The sequence below is a fragment of the Trachinotus anak genome, unplaced genomic scaffold, assembly GCF_046630095.1.
Source record: "Trachinotus anak isolate AG129_WGS33_773 ecotype Australia unplaced genomic scaffold, CSIRO_AGI_Tana_v1 ptg000004l, whole genome shotgun sequence".
Taxonomy (NCBI): domain Eukaryota; kingdom Metazoa; phylum Chordata; class Actinopteri; order Carangiformes; family Carangidae; genus Trachinotus; species Trachinotus anak.
In genome coordinates, this window is record NW_027273855.1 from 6,488,707 (window position 1) to 6,513,719 (window position 25,013).

A 25,013-nucleotide genomic window follows, 5' to 3' on the forward strand; every position below is an offset into this window, starting at 1 on the left:
ACCTGTCTGAATGGACCAATCTGTATGTTCTTCTTTTCTATATATTCTCTCTGTTATTCTGCCTGTTTTCATCCCCTGCCACCTTAATTCTTTCAAGATGTTAAGACAAGCCACTGTGTAGCCCCGTTTCCTCTCATTTTACCTCCTTCCTGCTCCTTTCTTTCCTTCTCTGTGTTGCCTCCTTCCCTGTGGTGACTGTAGATCAGTAGATGGTAGCAGGTAGATCCAGAGCTTGTTAGAGAAGAGTGTTGATGAATCCTGCCCTGTTCCCTTTGCTCAGTAGGACTGGCCGAGAAGCAGCTAAGGCCCAATCACTGCCCTGCACACCCACTGTGCATGTGCGTGCGTGCGTGCGTGTGTGTGTGTGTGTGTGCATGCGTGCCTGTGAAGTTCAAAACTAGGGTTTTACTTCAGGAAACTCACTTGGGGGTGATGATCCCACATAAAAAAAACACATGCACGCACATACACATAGACACACACCCCACTGATTCCCAGAGTCCCTGATGTTTGGCCCCAGATCCCTCCTCCATCTGGCTGAGAAAAACCACTAAACAACACACCCACACCTCATAAATGGTGACAAAAAGGGTGTGTGTTCCTTAAAGGTAGAGGAAGCTTTAATTTAGCTGATGCTTTTCAGTCAGTGCCCTCTGTCATGGTGTCACATGTTGGCTCAGGTAGAAGGAACATCGACCCACTGAGATGTGATATCATATTGGTTCCTATCTGCTTCTTTGTCTGCTTTTGTGTGAATACATGCACGCCTCCAGAGTACTATCATTGTGCTTGGGTGATGATAGCAAGAGTGGATGAAAGACAGTGAGAATAGAAAAAGAGAAAGGGGAGGAGAGGGGGAGAGAGAGTGCATTATCATTGTGCTTGGCTGATGATTTTCCATTTAGGAAGAAGACAGAGCACTTCAAAAATAAATCAATGAGGAGGACTCATCTGGGACAGTGAGGAAAGCTGTTTGGGTTGCAGCAGAGGTTAGACAAGCAATTTTGGACCAAAATATTCAAATATTCTCCCAAACTGACTGCAGATGGGTATGAGGCTTGCCACTTCTTCAGCAAGTGCTGTCAAAAGGTGCCCTTAAGCAAGGCACTGCATCTGCCTACTGCTCCAGTGCAGCGGCTTAATCTGTGTAAACATTAGAAAACTAGTCATACTAAATACAGTTGCTCAAGCAACAAGCAGGCAGTCCCCTTAATATTCTGCAAAGTATTTATTTTATAACAAGTATAAAGGTCGCACCAGGAAGGACATAACCGAGCTCATCCACATGTCCTCACACAGTGGTATAGGGAGTCAGTTCACAGTGCAGATTCAAGAAATCTGTTTTTGCTACAGACTCCTGCAACTCTCTGCAAATCATGCCTCCTGTGTGGAAGAGTACACTACAACAGAAGAGGGTTAAAGAGAGGTAGATGGTGCAACAAAGCTAATGAACTACAAAAGCTTTCTGGGCTCTCTGGCTCTCCATTAGCACTGTCAGTATGGCTTTCTATTGGTTACTGACACAAATTCAGGTGTCAACATTTGCAAGTGTTGAACCTAAAGTTAAAGTAATTAATCCAATGGATTTCTCTTTAAGGCTTTAAAGGAGCTATTTCCTAAGTTTGGCTATTGCTACTCAGCCAACGTTACCATTAACAGCTCTTTACTTACCAGCCTAGATGACACTTTCTGATGCTGAGTCACTGTAGTGTCCAGCCTGTGCTGGAGAAGTAACGCTGCTCAGAGGACATGTTATTACCTTTTGTGTTGAAAATGCAACGATGAGTAAAGCTCTTGCAAAGACTGGTAATTAAACAGCTGTTAATGCTAACATTAGCTATGTAGCAATAACAAAACTAAAAAAATGGCTCCTTTAAATGCTGGAGTGATTCAGCCTTAACTTAGTCTTAAATTTATGTTAGCCACTTTCTGTTCAAGTTTTCACTTGAGCTAACAGTTTCCCAGTCAATTCACAAAGAAGCTTAGAAAAAATGTATCAAAAATGTAGGACAGTCATAGTGAGAGAGGTTAAAAAAGGGTGAGAAAAAGGACAAAGGAGAGAGTAGTAAAACAGGAAGAGAGGACAGAGATGGCGAGAGAGGAAGGGAGAGCACATAGAGAGAAACACTAACAACAGAGGTTGGATTTCCCCAGCTATCCCTGAGAGTTTATCCTGATTGTCTTGTTGTCTGTTCCCTGAAGCATGTACCTGAGCTAAAGAGACTCACTTAGACAAAGAGAGGAGCAACAGGGACAGAGGGACTCAGCACAAATATACATCAAGCTGAGGAGAGAGGAGAGGAGGAGGAGGCACAGGACAGGCAGTATTATATAAGTGCAGTCTGCTTTGTCCCATGATGCATTTGTGGCAATGACATAAACATCTAATTAAGAATTACTTCATTTGAATATGGCCTCATCTTCACTGCTCCCTTGTTAATCTGCAGCCTTCATCTCTCTTATAAAGAGCACAGGGGTATTATTATTACACTAGATCACTTTTTTATCTCATGCAGTATATGAGCAAACCACAACTCACTGTATGTAACATACAGGTATTGAAGCTATGTGCTTTAAAGGGCCAGATTAATATGGTATTATATGGCACTATTATTGCAATCATAAAACTTAAGATACTCATTAAAATATATTTATTTTTAATATGTAACTCAGCTAAATAAATGATATTATGGCATGGCAATAGTCCGAACTCAAAGAAGACGAGTCCAGGAGAACGTTCCCTGGCTGTCACACATCAGAAAACTAATTTACATTCAAAGTTGAGTGTAGATTAAAGAATGAGATTAAAAAAATCATCATAAGATTTTAGATGGAAGTTTTACAATATTGCAACTTAAACATTTTAACATTAATTAGACTCTGCTCGACAGAACAGGCTTGATTGGTGCAAAATTAATTTCACCACATCATGGCAGAGTTTCATGGCACTCAGCCATCGTGACTTGAAATGTCTCACTTCCACTTGCTTGAGCTGAATTTGGGTCTTGAAGATTGCAGTGCTCTAGTAGAAATGAAAAGAGTACAGCATCACACAAAGTGAATGCAAATGGTATGTGAAAGTGGAAGCAAATAGTGCTGCGTCTATGTCAGCTGTCAAAATACCAGCAAAAGACTTGATGCCCCCTATAACATCTACAATCACAGGACTCCAAAGAGACTCAGAATGAATGAGTCCCATTCTCCTGGGCCAGTAATGGGCAAGCTGCCAGAAGAAAAAAAATCCTAGCTGAGAAGAACAGCCAGATTTGAATCCCTTTGTCTATCCACAATGGAGGAGATGGTACAGCCATCTTTATCATTTACACCCCATCCTTCCCTATCATTACCATTTGCTGTTATTGTACGTCGGCCTGGATTATAGTGAGAGATGGCTGTCCATCTTTGGCCAGCTAGATTCACTATCCAAGATATTAAGAGGCTCTTGCTCTGCTTTGTATCACCATATCACTTATTCTGCTTTTGGTGCTTGTTACATTTTGGCTGTCTGGATAAGTGTCAGATTAATGTCTACCATGAAAAGACACCTGCATATTGCAGAATTCAATGGTAATACATGATAACTGAAGGAATGTTTATCCTTTTGTGGTGGAGGGTTGGAGAGGGTGCTGTCCAAGGTACAAGCCAGGGACTAGGCCTTGTCTAATGCTTCAGTGGGTGACATAACATTAGAACATAACTTATGATAATGTTTTAGTCATTTTGTCTGCCTTCATGACTTCTATAATGGCCTGTGGACATGTTGCCTGGATTAGTTGCAGGGAGCTTTAGAACTTAGTTTGATTTAACAACCACTCAGACTACCACAGGGACATCCTGCCTTCATTGTCAGGGCAGCAGGGATCAGCGTATGTTGTTCTATCTTAAGTTCCACTGGTGTAGAGACAGTAAGGTTTGTCAAAATCAGCTATTACATCCTACTCCTCCAATTCAAAAGCAGTGGATCATTGGTCACCATTCATCCACTTGCAAATGAATGAGGTACAAGCAGTGAAAATTCTACTGCTTGACTCCAAATGCTCATGTATGCTGCAGCTTCATCACTTTCACATGGAAATAATAAAAGTAGACTCGCAGGATTACTCAAAGCCATTCAAGTTATCATGAATCCTAGAAGAATGGTGGATAAAGATATGGGATAAAGGGATAAAAGGATAAAGAAAAGGTGAGCTATTTTATAGCGCCAGCTGTTGTATAGTGTACAGTCTCCAAAGATGGTTGGTCAAGATACACCAAGATGTCTGTTTTTATACTTATACTTTTATACTTGAAATTATACTTTGACATAAAGCTCCACAATATGTGAGAAGAACTAAAAGAACAGCACACCAGGAGACAAGTGGAAAATCTGTCCACAGAATAGAGACTTCCTTAGTCTGGGAAGTGATGATGAACAGTTCCCCACCCTGCACAGAACTGACATCACTGAAGCAACAGAGGGAGTAAATCTTAAAAACCCTTGTCTTTAAGGTTTAGATAGTGGAAGCAGCAGTCAGAGTCAGGGATCTCTGAGCAGAGAATTAGGTGTATTACATTCACCCCGAGCCAGCAAGACATCTGCAGAGAGATGAGACCCCCCTTTTTTAGTGAGATATCATAACCATGGGTATTGGCCATTTGAACTACAACCTTCACCAAAGCCCAATATACCCATTGGATGTTCACTCCATGTTTTAAAAAATGCTTTAGTGACCATTGCCCAGGAAGGGAGCTGCACTTCTGTGACTTTTTCAAGATACATTATTACCTCAGCCTTTTATTTCAGACAGCAGTGACTACAGTATATCCTCCTCTAGGTGGTGGGGAACCTGCTGAAAGACACAATAGGGAATCTTATACACTATATTTCTCAGAGGCACAGCAGTGAAAGGCAGTGATCTTCTTACAGAAAACCAAGTAGAGTATTCAGAACTGGAACTGCCATTGTGCAAGACAAGGTAGGCATCGAGAAGGTAAGACGTCTTTCATGAAAGGCTTATAAATCCAATTTAAGGGTAGCGGTGAAAAGGATGGAGTAACTCCATTGTCTTTACAAGTGTCAGGAGTCCTCCATGATATAAATTTTATTTCATCCATGACTTCATGATCCTCTCCCAGCACTAGTAACTTTGTGAGGGGGTCATCAAAGGAAACAAGTCCACAAATCATTTTGGGTCAGACCATAATGGTAAACCACTGAAGGTTACCAGACATTTTGCCGTGACTTCCCTCATGTCACAAACTCCAAAAACAAATTAAATATTTTAAGAATTGACCCAACTAAACAGACGTGTCTACAGAAGCAGGTGTGAGTCTGCCTTCACACACTACTCACCAGCAAAAGGATGCTTGGGGCTTCAGCCGAGTTCTGGCATCACTGTTAACTGGATTCAGTGCAGTGACCTTCACCGGCTCAAGGACAGGCACATATTTACTATGGATAGTTATGGATGGAGTTGTGATCGAAGAAAGTGCGAAAAAATCTCTTTGGATCTTTCTCTTTGACTCAGTTTCTCACTCAGCCTCTTTCTACTCCATCTTTTTGACGTTCTCTCATACATATGCTCCCTCATGTTCTCATTCTTACCTTTTTTTTCTCTGTGAACTCCATTATAAACGGTTCATCCCTGAGCCCTACCTGAAGCCCTGGGTACTCCACTCTACACTTGGAGCCAAATATTATTTATTTCCTACAAAGTGGCCGGTGTTATTTTCTAAAGTTTGGAATGACACATGAAGTGCTGAACTACACAGTTTTATTAGAAATATTTTGTTTGTCGACACTGCAAATGACTGTGTTAATTCTGCTCCTTATCATCATTCTTCATGTTAGCCAGTCCTGTCTCTTGGAAATTATATTTATATAGTACTAATTTGCAAGTACAAATATGCTTTGTGTGAAGCATAATGCTGTGAGGATTATGTTTTCTTTTAACATAATTAGTTAATTAATTGTTATTTATCATATCTGAATGTATCAGTAAAATGTTTTCATTTTTCATTTTCTTTTGGTTTTTGGCTAAATATCCATTCTTGCAATGGAGTATCTGCTCACAGCACCTATAGCATTGTTAAAGTGTTTATGGTTATATTTAGGTACCAGCCAGAGGCTTGGGAAAGATTGCAGTTTAATACAGAACAAAATAAGAGACATAAGTTAATAAGCATTTGACTGAAACTAGCCTACTATTTTTCACCCCCCTTAACCGAAGTGCTTTCGTTGCCTGAACCTAACCACACGGGGCCTCTGCAAATACACACCCCAATTGCAGGTGACACCCAACATCCCAACACACCCAACAGGGTCCCTAAGAAAAGGGGATAGATGGGGTCAACTATCCCCTTTTCTCAGGGACCCTTTGTCACTTCCACCACTTCCTGTAGATGCACACTGCAATAATATTCATTTAGCAGGTATATTTGTATCAATCACATTTTGCCTCTACCAATCAGAAATATTCTCAATCAGGCAGAGATTTGTTTGCCCTGCAGAAAGTCTTGCCCACCGACAGGGCATTTCTTTTCACTCATCGCCCACTCTCTTCTCTTTTGTTCCTGCAGTGGTGGGACTCTGCTGACAGTAAGCGGGACCAACCTCGCAACCATCCGAGAGCCAAAGATCAGGGCCAAGTACGGGCAGGCAGAATCCTTTCATGTGAGTATTGATGTGATTGACACACAACCCCACATACACACAGACACGCACAGTATGAACACACACACTAACAGAAAGTTTAACATTCACACAGCCAGCACAGAAACACACGTCACCATTCTCAAGCTCATATGCACAAATTTACCAGCACACCTGGGCATATGTGATGTACGGTAAAGATAGATCAGATTCATTCAGATTTTATATTTGCATATATTCAGATACATTCAAACACATTCAGACATACCCCTCCAATACACACAAGCACATCTGCAGACAACTGCTGCTATAACACTGCAGAAGGTGGCAGACAGTCTACGTCTCTGTGTTTTGCTCACCTCTCCTCTTTTTACGGCTACAGCTTCAGACATCTAACGCTACCTCAGGCCACACAGCTTTTCAAATGTCACCGCACCACATGAGTGTTTGTGTCACAAAAAGAGACAACATTAGAGAGACCTTTTGTGTGCGTATGTGTGTGTGTGTTAGAGAGAGAGAGAGGGAGAGAGAGAGAGAGAGAGGGGCAGAGAATCTTCTGGGGAATAAAGAAGAAGGAAAAAAAAATCTTGCAAAACCTAAAGTCCCACTGAAGGAGCTGTGGAGTTTCATCAGTTCTATAGATAATATTGACTAAGCACTTTGATGATTGTCACTGTGGGTTGAATCTCTTTAGTTGTTAGGGTTAGGAAACTTAACTTCAAACAATACTAGGGCACTCCAACCCGCAGATAAAGCTGTCGTTTATTGAGGTAAACAGGTGTCATGATGCATCCCACACAGCCCTCTATCAAAGAGCTACTTTGCATTTAAAGAACCGTGCTGGTATTTTTGAATGTTGTTGCCCATTTACTACAAATCACAAGTGCTTAACTGCCAGCCATTTTCCAAAACACATTTTAGGGTTTTACATTTTTCAATACATTTGTCTCACCTTCCAGACGAACCTGTGGTTCCTATTCATTTTGGTGCAATATAACAGACAAGTTGCAGAGATTTGTATAAGATAGGTCACAGTGAACATCATGACTGCTTTTAGTTTTGACAGTGTGGCATTACTATTGCACGATGAACTTGAATGTGTGGATTCCTTTCAAAACCCATGCCCCTGTGCCATGCTCCATGTCAAAGATCTAACTACATTCACAAGACAAATAAGTCAAGTTTTTAAGTTTTTACATTGAATATTTACATTTTTTATCAGTGTTGACATAGGTCTACAAGATGGGGTGTCATAGGTTGGGGTAGGATGAGATGAAGTTATATTTTTTTCATTCACTGTACTTATGTATGTACAATTGCACTTTAATTGAAATTAATAAAACAAGTTATTCACTAGCTTCCTTTCCATATGCAAATATTTGTGGATACATTTGTAGTGACTGGTCTAAAACAAGCAAAAACATTGGTACGGTCCTCCAAGCAGTTGTAAACATGGCCATGGCATTGTTTATTCATTAATTTTCCAAAGATGTGAAATATTCTCAGGTACAAGCAAATGCACAGCTGATCATAAATTTCCAACCAATTTACATTTTCAATAAGTATAGCAGCATCACAGTTTCACAGGGGATTGATTTACAAAAACGATGGGTTATTATACCCAACAGATCCATTTTAAAAGAAAATTATAGCCTGAAGGTTATTCTCAGTATCTCAAAATGAGGCTGTGCTACCTGTTTTATACATGATACTCTTGTAAATAGAGCCATAACGAGATTATTAGAAAAAATATTTAGATTTGTGCCCTCACTCATTATACCGTAGATATTTTCATTCTAACATGACTGAAGACATTTTTCCCTGCTCATCTGCAGTACATTACCCCAAATTTAAATATGGCAGATTCTCCTGATGACCACAATATAAGCCATTAAAGTTCTCATATTTTAAATTTTTCTGGTTTTATTTGTTGATAAGTTTTCATTTCCATAAGCAGATATATTTGTGGTTTTAACACTTGGGAATCGTGGGACATTAGGGCTGTTTCTGAATACTTCACCTTAATATACCATGTTAAAAAATGTCTACCAGCACATCAGCACATCACCTATATAACCTGACAATATTGTTTTCACTTTGACATATTGTGTCAACATGTTGGACCCAAAAACAAGCAAAACGCATAAAATCGGATGTGGAAAATTATGTGTTTTTTTAACCATAAAAAACACAAACCTGCTTAACGAAATAATCTGAAGGTTTTAGTTGGAAGCACAGGTTGCAAAGCTGAATATATCATGGTGAAATAGATAGAAAAACCAAGGTAAATACAACTATTTACAGCAAAAAGCAGGAGTGGCCAGAGGAGTTTCTTTTCTTTTTTTCGCTGTTACTTCTCAAAACATTTTGTATACACAATAAGACAATTGAGACAAAATCAAACTGGGTTTGCTTCATTTTCTACCATACAAACAAGTCCAACTCAAATCTTCCAATCTCTCTCTCCCTCCATTTCTCTCCTGCTTCTCTCACCAGCTTCTGTGCTTAGTTCGCCTCCCCCACCTCCCAATAACATTCAGCCCATAGAGATTCAGATCAGTCAGCAGATTCAGAGGCCCTGACCCTCTCTTCAGTGTGGGCAGGGGCGAGGCTTGGTTCAGGGCTGAGTAGGGTGACTGTTTTGTTGTGACGTCACAAAGTTGCAGAAGTCCTGACAGCTCGTTTTAACTCACACTTTCTGAATACATATGTGTGTGCATTTCTCTGTGGACTCATATTCACATTATTAATACAGAACCTAGACCTGCTTTATAATCAAAAAGGACATGTAAGTCTCACTCTGTACAATATGGGACCTTTAACTTGTGCTTGTTTCTCCTCTCTCTCATTTTCAGAACTGTACGGTGTATAACAACTCAGTCATGGTGTGCCTGGCTCCATCGGTGGCAGATTCAGAGCTTGGTTTTTCAGAGACTGGCACTGGCCCAGATGAGATCGGGTTCTACATGGACAACGTAAATGCTCTGGTTGTGGTCAATGAGACATTCAGCTACTACCCCGACCCTGTGTTTGAGCCACTGAGTCCCTCTGGAATCCTGGAGCTCAAACCCACATCACCGCTCATTCTTAAGGTCAGAAAGGCAGCAGTGTTATTTTTTAAAACATTGTTTTGCACTTCTGTACAGCTCATTTTATCAGTTCTCTGATCTGTTGTTCTTACCTTGCAAACAGCCTTTGCTAGAAGTTATCTAGGGAGCTTTGTAAACACTTTTCGACTTGTCAGGGACTTGTTCTATAATGGAGCTGTGGAGATGAAGAAACTCAAGTGTCCTGCCTTTAGACAATTTATGCAGTGGGAATGAGGATATTGACACTTAAACAGAAATGAAAATTGTCACATTTACTTGGTGTTAGATTATAGTGTGGATTTCAAACTAATTCCATTTCTCCAGTGTGTTCAGAGGTACATAAATAGATCCTTCACATGCACTAGGGAGAACAGACATGTAGAGATATAAGATTATCCCTGTTTTGCACTGTGATGGAATCAGACATCCCTTCAACTTACATGGAAGTGTCAGGTCAGATTTGATGGGAAATCTTCTAAACTGACCTTTCGCTAAGCCTTGTTTCTCTTAGTTACTGTTGCTATGCCTGTTAAGCTTACCATGTGGGACATATGGTAAAAAACTGAAGCCAAAGCTGATCCATGTAGAAGACATGCACACAAGGAAACAGCATTGTTTCATATCACAGTGTAGAGCTAGTCCTGGGTTAGAGTTAGGGTTAGGGTTAGGGTTAGCTAGTTGGATAGTTGGATATTATGTTAGAGCAGATAAACACATTAAAAAAAGACACCACCCTCCAGACTGATTAAATACCACTATTGAGTCCCATACGCGCCACTTTGACAAAAGACGAAATCCAAACCTCACAGTTACAGTTGCTCAGCTATGATTTGCCTACTGCTGTTGAGGGGTGGGGCTTATCAGTTGCTTTATGTAAAGGGAGATTGTTGTACAGCACAAAGCTGGAGGAAGCCATTTTTCTTTTATTGTAAAGAGCTAAAGGTGGATTAGGCTAACAATGAAAAATTAAGTGAAATAATATGGATTCCTGTTCTTTTAACATCATTTATTTTTAACACAGTATGGATGCTAAGCTGCCATATAAAAAAAAAATAAAAAGCTTTTGGTTGACTACAAGAGTCTCAAAACATATTGAACCAATCTTGTATTAATAATGGCAGAGTCTTCATTCACTGACAAACAAGCACACACTCACTGGCATTTTATTTTCTCAAGAAAGGAATAAAAGCACCCAAATGTGTTCGAAGGCCTCTCAGAGAGGGGGAAAAAAACCTCACAGATTCATAATTGAAAGCTGAAAGCGAGCGTCCACACCTTCCAAGGCCTGTTTCTGTCCTTCAGTAACTAACAGCAACTACTTTGACTGCGGTCCTCCTCTGCAGCCCCGAGCCCTCTTAAATAACGCTGCCTTCAATTTGTGTAATTAATTTCTAGCGCTGGAAGGGCAGCGTGGAAGCACACAGGCCCAGAGTCCAGGAGATTTGGATTATATTGGTTTTCATTTTCATTAACAGTGATTGGACATAAGTATATGAAATTAATTGGCAATTTGCGAGTCGTGTGTATCTGTCATTATATCATCACGCTGAAGCTCACCTGAAATATTTAGTGGAGGAGTGATTGGAGGGACATTAATGTGGCCGTTTCAGAGGGAATATATGTGCTATCACAAAGGTAAAATAACCAGCTGATGTGTAAAAATAACTAAAGGTGGTAAAAACAAAATTTAATAGATGTAAAATCACATCATTCATTTAACTGCTGATGCTGTGTGGGCTTCACAGAACATCAAATGGTTAAACACATTTACTACATCTTTAATGAGAGTGTACACAATAAAGAGACAATTTGATATTAATTTCTTTCAGATCGATATCACATTGATGCGTCACATCTGCATTGAATGTAGTGTTCAGTGCTTCTGTGTCTTGCTCGAATTTGCCTTGACTATCTCTTCTGTTATCACAGCAAGTGTGTGTGCCCGTGTTTATTTCCATGAAAAAAATTGAAAGCAGCGTAACCATCATAATTTATTTCTTAAATGATAATTTATTAGCAAAGAGCCTCTCAGTAATTGCCAAATCTCCTGCTTGGCTTGTTGGTGGAGCTGCCTACCTAGTCGCAGCGCTGATGAGATGGACAAAAATGCAATTTGGCGAGATGGGATGTGGGGGTAGCGTTCCTCTCAGATGCATGCACTGCGCTCGCCACGCAATTAATTTCTCATCTGAAGTGTCGGGTGTGTTTTTATTGAGGTGTGTAAGCGAGAGAAAAAATATTTATCTGGTCTTGGTGTTTCTTGAGTGCCTTCCTGTGTGTTTGTGCGTCTCTGAGAACATGTCCCCGCATGATGCTTCTCGCCTGTTGTGTGTATGTGTGGCAACAGCTCTGTGTGTGGCTGTGACTCAAGAGCATGTGTGGCTTGAACTCTACATGTGTGTTTGTGTGTGTGTGCGAGCGTGTGTTTGTGAGATGGAATGGGATGCATGTTTACAGGGTTGCAGAGCGGGGCTGGGTGGCAGCCTGCAGAGACGACGGGATTGGAAAACGGAGTCTGTCTCTGTGTCCCACTGCTAAGCCAGCGGGAGACACGGCAGCTATCTCCTCTCTCTCCCTTTCTCTTTCTCTCTCGCTCTCTTACTCGCTCTGTTTCCTGCTCGTTCCCCTTTTTCTTCCTCACTTTTGAGTATATTCCTTGCATCTTTTTCTACCTCTCTCATAATCTTTTCTCTACTCACTCCACTCCTCGCTCCTGCTCTCCTGATGTTTTCTTACCACATTTCCTATCTTGTTTTCTTTGTATTCATCTCTCCCCCTGTTGCTTTTTGTTTTCTTGCTGTTGCTTGGTTTCCCTCTTTTCACACCACTAACTTCCCCCCTTCCATCACGGGCAAAGTATGTGTCAAATTTGGCTTGGTACTGAAATGAAAAACTGGAAGTGAAATTGACAAATGTTAGAATTTACACTCCTGCTGTACAGATGTTATGTGTGGAATTCAGTTTTGAATTTCAGTTTGTGGACCAGCACTAGTCCATGTGGGTGAGGGTTTGTGTGCCACCCTGATGCCTCTGTGTTGTAAGCATGAGTGCACTTTTATCTGCCTCTTTTTCATCTTTCTCTTATTTTCCTTCTGGGGTTTTTGGTTTGATTTATAGTTCAAAATAGAATACATTAAACCTCAATCAGATAAACAAAGACAGCGTATATGTGGTTCTACAGTTACAATTTGTTGTCAACAAAACTGCCATGAAAAGACCAAGAGTGAACTGATCTTACTAACAGGGATTGTGTTTGTATTCAAAGCCTGATGTATCTTATTCCTCTTCCATGGAGCTCCATAGTTGTTGTCCAAAGCTTTTATAAACACATCAGTGAGTCCACAAGTTTTCACATACGTTGTCCTTCTGCTGCATACACAAGAGCACCAAATGTGTATTCATCCACAGTTGAAAATAGTCCCAAATAAATTGAATATTTAAGTCCTGTCTGAGTAACATTTGCAATAAACTACAATGCCAAGCTGCTTTAGGAAATTGCTGAGACTTAAAAAAAAAGCTGACCTGTTTTTAAAGATCTGTGTTTTTTGGTGGATTTGTTAACAGAAGAAAAATATTGAGTATCGACGATACTCCATGATTAACCAGTGAGAGGGTTACAGTTGAATGTCATTCAAAAAGAAAATGTGTTGAAGGTATCTCGCTCATTTTCTTAGTTAAATAAAGACTTAAGAACAATATGACCAGGTCTTACAAACATCTGTGTGAAAATATTCATGAGCTGAAGGCCTCTCCTCCCTCACATTTCTCTCTGTCTGTGTTTAGGGTCGTAACTTGATCCCAGCAGCTCCGGGCAACAGTCGCCTCAACTACACGGTGCTGATTGGAGAAACTCCCTGCGTCCTCACCCTGTCTGAGAGCCAGCTGCTGTGTGAATGGCCCAACCTCACCGGACAACACAAAGTCACGGTCAGATCACCGCTCTGTGTCCCCTGCCTCTTCATCTCTGTCTCCATCAGTGACACTTTAACCTGTCCCAACTTTGACTTTACTTAAATGTCACTTTTCTGTCCCATTTTGTCCCCGCATGCACTGAACTGATTATCTGAGAGTGCATTCACTTCATATTATGGGCAGAAGCTTCTTCCATAATATAATTTCTTATCTTTCTCATTTATTAACATAGCTGGTCAGTTTTCAGTTTGCAAGATTTATTTAAAAAGCAATTTATAAAGGGACAAAAAACACCACCTGGTTTATTCACACTGACCCAGTAGCTGATGTTTATGAATATGAAAACATTCCAGCCTGACAATCTCAGCCCATAATGTCACTCTAACCTTGATGGTGAGTTATGTGAATTACCCCTCACGTCTTTTCAAAACGATTTCCTCTGACAGATCTAGGATATGCTCCATTGAGCTTTCACACTGAGGCTGCTGTTAAATATGTAACGCTTAATTAACATGTTGATCTTCATTGGCCTTCAGCTAGCCCGTTGCTCAAAATAAGGAAGCAGAAGTTTAGTATGACTGAACATTTAAAATAAAAAGAACAATTCTTCAGACGATGCACCGTCGCAGTGCTGTTAATGCTGAGTCCATTCAGTCCATTGAGTTTCTGAGATGTCGCAACTCACAGGGAAATTATTCACTTGTTTACATAATACATTCACCATGACCAGAGTGAACCTTTATGCTCGTCTGCAGATGTGAAGCCGTGTTTCTTTCTATCCACTGAAGTGTATCCGCACTAACAGCTGTGCAGGCGTCAGCACTTCTCTTCTGCAGGTGCTGCCGGTTTTGGATTTGAGAGGTTTTCAAGTCCCTCAGTGCCATCTCCATTTTTCATGTGACAGCATTCACAGATCTGTAAAGGGCAGTGCAACACAGCTGCATCTGAAGCAGGGCCTGACTGACCAAATACATATATCTGTGATGTAAACTGAGCTGTTCCTATGTAAAATGCCACACACTGGAAGCATTTTAACACCGCCTCAGAAATCAGTAGTTTTATCACATTCACTCCTGCAATTGAAACATCAATGCTGCTGAGTACAACTTTGTCAGTATGGTGCATCCAGGGATATATTAAAATAACTCTTTTAGTACATCCTTGGTTGCAGTGTGTGTTATTGGCATCATTAAATCACGCAACACTGTGCAACGGGCGAAGAAGAAGCACGTGGCTTGGCAGAATCAACAAACACTTGATCAGCATCTTTGCACAGGCCAAGAGAAAGAAACGACTGAGGCTTCAACTAACAATTATATTTTTGTTCTCACTTAATCTGTCAGTTATTTTTTGATTGTTTAGTCTAGAGTAAAATGCTTTCCACATTTTCCCAGAGCCCAGAGTTGTTGTTGATTCATTTTCTGTTTAGTTGTTCAGTCACTTAATCACTTCATTCGAACAATTAACTCACTTAAACATAATGCTGTTGAAATGAAGTTCACATTCTATGTCTATGCAATGGATTATGGGTAGGCAGGGACTGTGCTACTGTCAAGACATTTTTTGAACAGCAGAAAACATATTTATTTTCCCCTATTTTCATTTTAGGGTGCTTATTTAAATTGCCCCCAGGCATCCCCCTGCTCCTACAGGGACTCAGCTTCTGTCACCTTTTTAAATCCACTCCAGGTTACAGGCCTGATTCAGGAGTGGTGATAGCTGCACGCTGTGTCAAATGAAGGCAGATATTGTGCTTCCTCCTCTGACAAACCTGCCACTTTGCTTGCGTTACTATGGCAAGTAGATTTTTTTTCAGCAAAGGTTTATATACCTACTTTACAAAACTTAATAATAGGAGATGTGATCCTGCACACCTGAAACATTTTATTCATAAGACTAAAAAAAGAACTACAAACAGCTGAATTATGTAGCCTATTATTTACTACGAGATAAGAAAAGGGTGCACCTTCGCTACAGTTTTGCCCATGACAAGGCACTGTCAACAGTGGAGCACTGTCCTACAGTTATGACAGAGACATAAAAGGTGGTATTAAGAATAGAATTGTTTCTCCAGGATGCCACTGATATACAGACACTAAGCTTGTCTCTAAGCTTTAATCCTGGAACCTCGTTCACTGTATAAACTCTCTCTGATGTGCAAATTTTGTCCAACTCTCAGCAAATCCAAGTGAAAGCATCATCACATCATCACCGAGTTATACTTCATGTTTTCTACATGAAGTGTCACAAGCTGTACCATAGTCTTTTACCACCACCCAAGGCTTGAGCGCTGTTGATGTTACTTTCATTTCTGGCGTTTCATTTCCCAAAAAATTACAATACAGCAGGAAATAATGCAGGAAAAAAGTCAAAGAACGAATCTCACGAGTGCGTCCTTCCTGCGGCAGCTCTTCAGCGTTACTTGTGTTGAGCTGTCAACGGACTGCAGACTGAAACCCCTGATCCACTCTGACTGGAGCAGACTTTCAAAATCGCCATGCATCTCCCGGAGCATCTGTATTGAGGAAGGTCAGACCTCAACCAGGCGACGCAGCACTCACTGTGAATATATTTGGATGTTTGTCTGAATTTCCCGCCAGTACACCCACATAACCCCCCCCCCCCCCCCCACCATCTCCTGCCCCTTTTAAACTTATCACCAATGTCCTTTCACAGTCATTTCACTATATCTTTATGACATTTACTCCCCGCTAGCTACAGCCAATATACCTAGAAAGCCACTGACAGCGCATCCATGTAATTCAATATGATAGCTCTCAACGGATACAGCCAGCTCCAAGGTGGAACTCTCTTGAAATTTTTCTTTTTTTTATCCTCCCTTTTCTCTTTTTTTGAATGAAATGTCATGTTGAATATTGGAGCAATGCGATGTGTTGGCGGGGGTGGTGGAGTTAGTCCTTCGTCTGACAATAGCCGAAGAAAAAATAGAGCTGTCTGTTCTTATCTCTTCTGCTCTGTGTGTGTGTGTGTGTATGTGTGTGTGGCTACATGCACTGTGTTTGTCTCGAGTGTACTCATATGTTTGTGTTTGCGTGCACATCTTTGTCGGCAGAGCTGCAGAGAGGGACACAGCTGTGACACAATAATATTCCCCATGTAGCATGACCTACATACAGGGGACCCCAATGGGTGTCCAGACATACTGGGGGCGTGCACGCGTGTATGTGTGTGTATTTTCATGTGTGTGTGTGTGTGTGGCTGAACAGTAAAACGTGTTGAATGTGTATGTCAGTGTGCCTTTGTGTGTCCCTTTAGATGCTCAGCTGTGTGTTGGCAGCTGCGTGTCTCCCTTGAGTTTTCGAAGAAACTTGTTTGTTGTTTTGGCCTTCAGCTTTTTAAGTTCCTCCATCAGTCCTTCAGTCTGTCAGGAGAATAAAAATAGAAAAATGCCCAGAAAATGTGTCACCAACTGAATATTCCTCATACTTATGCTGCGCTCAAGTCATCAGAGGATAGTTTCCCTCTGGTTAATTGTACCAGATATACCAGTGACCTCTGCTTAGATAATAAGGACTAATTTGCAATGTGAGGGCTAATAAAGCAATCCTGTATCTCAGAATTTCACAAATCTGTATCATCTTTTTTTCCTGATAGATTTTGCATTGAGGGCCTCCTGTACCTCCATGACCCAGACAGACTCTCCTCTGTCATAAAAAACCTGCATGTTTATCCCATTTCCCCAAAGCAAACAAGTTGAACTCTCATTAATAATCATTGAATGAAGTGCCCTCCAGTGTTTTGTTTAATGTAGACACATGTGAAACAGCCATAGAAAATGACAGTATAAGTGCCACCTTCAAATCTATGTTTCCTGAATTTGTTGTTGTGTTATTCTGTGGCCTTTTTCACTGCAGACATTTGACCTGTCACAGAAAAGCACGGATGGTACTAATAACATTATTGATGTCTCTGTTCTGTACAATCGAGCTATCATTACTGAGACACTTGTTCTGTTCAAGTGTCCCATGCCAGTGTGACAGACAAATATGAAACTGAAGCAGCTAAATGAAACTAAGCTCTCATTATTACAGATACACCTGTGCTTTTCCATTGTGACATGTCAAAAATGTCCTGTGTGAAAAGGTGGGAGATGAAATTCGCTCCCACCTCATGCAGACACTGACAGCTTATGATAATTTGCTGTTGCTGATGTGTTTCTGGTGTGAGCCATACAGAAGTCTAGATAATTCTCAAAAATGCAAAATTGGCTACCACAGCAAACTAAAAAATACAAACAAAAAAAACCATCACCTCACCATTGACATATTATCACTTGACCATATTACAAATGGAAATGCAGTATTCACTCTGTTTAGCAGCGAGTCACATGTCTGGGTGCTGACTGATGTTGGGCAACAAACAGTGGGTTTATCAGAGCTTTTTTCACGGTAACCAGTGTGATGGTGGTGGAAAACAGAAAACATGAAAGTTACAGGTGTAAAACCAAAACAATGAGCTGGAAATGCCGCTTTAAGATAAGGGGGTATGTTGGATTATGATTCTGTGCGTTCATCAATACATGTTACCCCTGTCACATAACAAAAAACATTGTTAATGTAAAAAAGTTGTAATGGCTAAAATGTGTGAAGAGGTACACCACTGTGTTACAAGGTGAATGCAGGATCACGCACTGCTAAGTACAGGAAACTTATAGCCGCATCAGCTTGTGTAGACTGTAGAATCAGTCTGAGAGTGAGTCTCCCTGCAACATAATTGATCCAGACTACTCTACTCTTCATAATAGAGTCATAACAGGCCACCATTTTTTTCACGCAGTAATTTAGCAGAATCTCTTTTGCAAACCAACTTCTTTGTAACCTGACCCACATAGCTAGCTGGCTGCTTAATGCTATACAAGCTAGATTAATTGTCTCAACTACTGCAAATTTAATTTGTAGGTATTGGCTACATTGATATTGACATAACAGCTTCTCTATTTTATTTTTTTTTTCAGACTTTGATAATGTTAACATGAAAGTGCACTTACAAGAACTTCAAAGTGCATAATCACACCTCATTTGAATCGGTTATCAACCCCCCTGGTGGATAGCTTGATTTGATGGATTCTTTAGCTGTGTGTGTGTGTGTGTGTGTGTGTGTGTGTGTGTGTGTGTGTGTTCTTTTCTCTGAGACACACTTATGTAAATGTAGTTAGTCAGAAAAAAAACATTACATGTGTTTGACTTCCCATAATTAGCAAGGCTCCTCGGGGAGAGATTTAAATGCTGGTGATTACTTTGTTTGATTACTTATAGTGTGTCTGAGTATGTGTATGTGTGTGTTGAGTGTTCTGTGTGTCCAGGTGTGTGCGTGTGTATGACTATAACGCTGTCTGTATCTACCTCCACTGCACTGCTTTAACTTTGCTCACCCATACTATGTTTACTTCCTGACCTAAATCAGTTTGACAGTTATAAATGAGAACATTAACAACAAAATATCCATCTTAAAAACCCTAATATTGAGCCTTAGTATCTGCAGACAGTGCAGAGGAGCGTGAATCATTAAAAGCAAGTTAACTTGTGAGATCTTCATTATCAGAGCCCTCTGAAGCTGCTCCCCTGAAGGCAAGAATCGAAAACCTTTCCTACAAGTAATGTTCACAGCCAAGGTGATGTAAGCCTTCCCAGTATAAGCCTGTCAGAGATCGGCCTGTTTAGTGTGAGTACAGAACAGATAAAAATTTAATGATCTGTGTGGTAGAAATTGGGTCAACCAACTTCTCTTTCATCAGACCACCAACTTTTGATCTCTTCAGACCACCTCATCTATTTCAAACCATCTGCTGCTGGAGAAGTGACCGCTGCCTGGTTTTTATGTCTCTCCGGAAGGTGCTATCTCAAATTCCCATACTGACTGAAGCAAATCTTATAGGGGAAAATAAATAAGTAGTAATTTCCTCTCCCTTAACGACTGCGGTTGAACTGCTTTTGAGCAATGCACTGAACCTTCAGCTCTGATAACGCAGCTGCTCAGCAGCCGCCAGCAGAAGTCTGGCATTGCAGCTCTCTGGTGAATAACTGTGTAACTGTATGAATAAAGGAGGAGTTACAGAAAGTTCTGTCTTTTCTCTCTTCATCATTAAAAGTAGGTTGTGTTTGTGTGTTCAGATCCGTGCTGGGGGGTTTGAGTACTCCCCTGGGACTCTCCACATCTACTCTGATAGCCTGCTGACACTTCCAGCCATCATTGGCATTGGAGGAGGTGGTGGTCTGCTTCTGTTGGTCATCATCGCTGTGCTGATAGCCTATAAGAGGAAGTCGAGGGACGCTGACCGCACCCTTAAACGTCTTCAGCTCCAGATGGACAACCTGGAGTCCAGAGTGGCCCTGGAGTGTAAAGAAGGTAGGCAATGGAAACACTGTGCACGCAGTTTTATCCACAGCTTTTTAATTATTGTATGAATTAAAACTGAAACCGTTAGAGTGAACAGTCAAACCACAGCTCACATAGGAATAAATAATTCAAGTCTGTTATTTGTTGCTATTCTTCTATAGTTTTAGACCACTTAAAGAATTGTCACTAGCACTTATTGCTGTGCTAACACTTCTTATCGCACTTAACCTTGATTGTTCCCCCTTCTGTAAGTCACTTTGGATAAAAACGTCTGCTAAATGACTGAAATGACTAAATGACAAATGAGGTGTGAAAAGAATATTTTGGAGAAATTTCTGACATGGTGAGGTGAGGTGTTTCCCCCTTGTTTATAGTCTTCATGCTAAGCTAAACTAACATTTAGGTTTTCTTTAATCTACATTAGACTGGGTCTATGTTTCTTTAAGCTGATATTAAATAACCTTTACACTAAAATAAATTAGATAAGAGATCTGAATGTAATAAATTACACTGTTGCCACACAACACAGTACTCTCCATCCTGTAGTTCCTACACATTGGCTGAGTAAACTAGTTGAAAGATAAGCCACTGGCAATAACAGTGATTACACTGTGTGAGTCTGCTACTCTTACTGAGTACATGCAGCATAATAAAAAAGGTAGGTGAAGTTTCATGATGTGAATGAGCAGACTGAGCAATGTTAGAGGATATTTCTGGGGCATTTATGGACAAGACAATAATGCAGAAAGATAAAGATATATATATATAAAAGACAGAACAAGAGACACTATTGATTGCAGTTGCCGTCATCACTGACAACAGGGTGTCTGCAGGGTATTTTTACTGAGGTAAGTGCATGACTGTGTCATAACTGAGTCATAGAGAATAAAAGAACAGTTTTATTTACGAAAATACAAAGCTGATTTAAAATTATACATGACAGAAGGAAGTCGAGGACAGTTTAGTTACAGTTAGAATCGAGCGAATAGAAGAAAATGCCTTTATTCATCAGTGCACAGCTGTACAATGAAATTTAGTGTGTCTCCTCAGTGGTACATACAATTTACAATTTGCCATCATCACAGAAATTCAGTCATGCTAACCAAAAGCATACCATAGAATGTATATAAAGATGGACATAGCCTCCGTGACATCACCCACAGGTTTCTGAAGAGCGGTTTTGAAGCTCAGAGTGGGCTGCTCCACCGTTGCAACCTTGGCAGTACCTGACTCCACCCAACTCCCTGTTAATCCAAAACTGATCAAAGAGGTGGTGTGTCTCTGGTGCCAAGATGTCAGTGAATGCTGGTTTGTTGCAAACAAATGCTCACCCACCCATCACCAAGAGTGGCACGCCCTCTCTTATGCATAATTTTAAGTCTTAATAAAATTTAAACAGGGGAGTTAATAAAAAAGATTCACCCCCTGTACAGTTGTCATGAAGGGGGGAAGCTCTGGAGATCAAAACCGTTTTTTGTACCATGCTGTAAACATGTTTATTTCTGCTGTAAAGTTGGGCATTTTAACCTGGGAGTACATGAGGATTGACTCACTTTTGGATCCAGCCTCAAGTGGCCATTCGAGGAATTCTTTAGGAAAGTATACAACTCACAGGCATAAAATACTGACATGACAGCAAGATGGTGAGAAGCTTACATAGTAAATCGTCATTCTACTACAAGCATCTAGAGAAGCCTCAGTGCACCTTGATATAGATTTTCCACAGACAGCTGGAGCTGTACAAGCTGGACAGACGCCGTTTTTCCAAAAGATTTTTCCTCGTGGTGTTTTGATGATGGTGGTGGAGAGAGCTGTCTAACATGTCGGTCATCTGTCCGTATGTCTGAGTACAAACACACCACAACATTGAAAGAGTGTCAGAAAAAGACAGAGAGCATACTGAGTGTTGGGAGGTAGACAGTGAGAGAGAGGGTGTATGAGGTCAAAATAACAAGGGGGATTGTTTGCAGAGAAATGAGAGGTAGAATGAGAGAGAACAGTGACAGGGGCTTGTGTTAGCAGCAGAGTAGATGGCTGATGTAAGGACAGCCCAGGTGTTTACACTCAGTATAATGACACTGGCTCACATAGTCATGGTACAAGGTTATAATATGATTACACTGCTGTGATGACACACAGTCACAGCTCTATCAACCACCAAGGATCAGCTGTCAAACAAAACACTGCAACTTTTGATTTAAAGTTAAACAGTGTCTGACTGAAGTGACATTTTCAGAAATGTGTTTTTACCTCATCGTAGTTTAAGATGTTATTTGTATTTTTCAAGAAACACGACCACAAATGTCCTGCTCTTTCCTTAAGATGTAGCCACACAGTATTCCAATCAATAGGAATGGAGGCATTCAGTTTTCCAGGAGGTGAAGCATGGCCTTATTCCCACCCCCCCCAAAGCACCCCGCCCCGCCTGCTGCACTGCCAGCTGGCCCATAGAGACAAGACAGTGCGTGTGGGTGGGGGAACAGATGAAGTGGGCGTTCCACTATGTGCGTGTAATAGCAAAAGGAAGTATATGTGCGTGAGGGTCGGCTTGGTTCAGGGGGAAGAAACAGGGGACGTTTCGTTCAGTCATCCATGACGAGCAGACATCACACCATAGACTATCATCAGCCATGGATCATTACATATTAGAAATGACAACTGCTGACTGGCAAGTGTCACTCTTTAGTTCAGGAGAGGTAATATAGATGTTCTTGAAATGCTACATGAGCAAACAAAACGCAAATGGGCCCTTCAGGGGCAAAGCATTGTTTACACGCCAATGCAAACACACTCAGTGCAGTGACACTGTTCCACTTCACTTCCCAGATTTTGTGTAGATCGAAGTATTTTTTGTGTGTGGACTCAAATCAGAAACACATGAAGACCTACAAGATTCAAGTTTTCACAGCAGCCAGAGTGAAAGCTCTTATCAACTGGTTGTAAAACTAAATTCATGTTACAGCAACAGGTGAGAGTGAGATACAGTGAGACTCCAGCTTTACCAGCTGTCAACTGAACACACATCATTTTACTGGTCACAAGCATGAGAGTGTGTTTCTGTGTCTACACTGGTTGATGGCTGACTTTTGCAGCTCTGATGGCTTTAGACAGGGGTCATAATGTGTCACAATATTAGTCAGTTTTCCCCATTTTTCTCTTCACTTTCTATCAAGTGAAACATCCTGAGCCTCCATCTTGACTCAAAACTGTGGTGAACAATGCCGTCATACAGTAGGAAACAGAAAGTTTGAACACGTTAGATTATTAAATCATAACCAATAAGCCTCTTTTAAAACATCAGGGGATTTTACAGTGTAAATGTGATACCTCTCTGTCGCAAAGCCACATACAGTAGTTTCATGATAATACAATGGTATAAGAATTTTATATTTAATGTGTTGTTGAATTTACCTTGTGCACTGATTTCAAACAGTGATGGACTTAAAGGGAGACTATGTAACTTTTGAAATAACTCAGTCTTCCTCTTGCAAATGAAGAGCTGAATCCTTAAGAAATAAAACTCACTCTTGCTGAGTTCAACCAACACAGCAAGTTTGTAGCTACAGCCTGACTTGGTCTGATACAGTATGACCAGAAGCTTATGGTGACTAACATTAACGTTAACAAATATAACTGGAGATCCCTGTGCAATCACCATGTATGAGCTTTACAACTCTCCTGTATTTGTGCTGCTGCGACATTTCAGCATGTGTCACATAAACATTTCAATGGTTTTTAACTCGTTTTTTAACCAGCAACAAAAAAAAACTTGGCAACGAACTGCAATTTAGCTAAATAAAATGCTCTCATATCATTATATTTCTGAGATATTTCTGGCCACAGAGACTGCAGTTCCAGTTTTAGGTATCCTGATGTATTGCAGTATTTTTTTCTGATTGTACTTATTGGCCATTTTTTTAAGCAGAGCCATTTGAGTAATAAATAAAAGATTGATTAATGGATAGAAGAGACGATGAGAGATAAGATGACAGAAGAGTCGGAGTAGATAATGGACTGGAGAAAATGGAAAAAAGATATGTATCCTTACTGTGTCCTTTTCCCTTTTTGATCTTTCTCCTCTTCTTTACGTCACTCTCCACTTTGCCTTTATCTCCCATTCTGCTTGTTCTTCTCTGCTTCTTCCGTTTTTTCTCCTCTCTTATCTCCACTTCTCCACTTTACTTTCCACTTCTTCTCAGGCCTGACCTTTACCATCCTCTCAGACCTAATCACTTATGTCTTCTGTCCCCTGGATTTCCATTCCTCTCCGTTTGAGCTTCCTTGCTTTTTTACCTCCTGATCTTTCTTTCTTCTTGTTTCTCTCCTTCCTTTATCTTCTTTGCTTCCTCCCCTCTCCATCTCTCTTGTGGACCAAGCAGTCCAATAACAGCTGGGGGAAATTATGCATGAAAACTCATCCGTCGCTCTCTTAATAATTATCCACTCATGCAATTAATTGTCTTTCCTTTCCAGGAACTTTGTTTTCTGTTTCCTGGTTCTGCTTTTCTCTCCCCAGGCTGGTTTTCCCTTTTTATCCATTGTGTTTGACTCTTTTGGATAAGCAAAGACTGAATTTGCCAGGGCTGAGACACCAAGAAAGAAATTCAGTTTTACAGCCCTGTCTGTCAATGAAATCTGGATTTTATTCACGTTTCTTTAGGTGTCATATCCAGCTTTAGGAAAAACTAGACACAAAATTCCAGAGAAATTACTCGCTTCTTCAGCCACACATAGTAATATGTCCCTAACTGAAAGTAATTGATTTTGGTTCTGTTGCTGTGCTTTAATGGCTGCCTATCCCTGGATTCCCCTCATGCTCTCTATGCTTGGCATCTTTCCTCATCATATCTTTATTTTCCAGCCTTACTGTCAAGCCCCCCTTTTTTAAGACCCAGACACTTTACCTGAAATGATGCACTGTGCTGTCTGTTAGCATTGTCTTCCCCTCGTTGTGTCTGGCAGGCTCCTCATCTGACCAATATAATATCCAGTTCACGGTGCTGTCGACATACTGTCGTGCACTT

At 40.7% G+C, this 25,013-nt stretch overlaps 1 protein-coding gene across 3 annotated transcripts in view; it reads left to right on the plus strand.

Annotated features, from left to right (window-relative positions):
- The window catches only part of LOC139620197 (plexin-A1-like), a 295,422-nt gene that overhangs the window by 235,068 nt on the left and 35,341 nt on the right, over positions 1-25,013 (plus strand). For all 3 annotated transcript variants that reach the window (XR_011690764.1, XR_011690765.1, XM_071475509.1), the window contains exons 18-21: positions 6,559-6,652; positions 9,487-9,723; positions 13,504-13,647; positions 19,764-19,998. Coding sequence is in view for 1 of the 3 variants with exons in the window: in XM_071475509.1 (XP_071331610.1) it covers positions 6,559-6,652; positions 9,487-9,723; positions 13,504-13,647; positions 19,764-19,998 (710 nt within the window). In the remaining 2 variants the exon portion in view is untranslated. The remainder of the gene's footprint in view (positions 1-6,558; positions 6,653-9,486; positions 9,724-13,503; positions 13,648-19,763; positions 19,999-25,013) is intronic.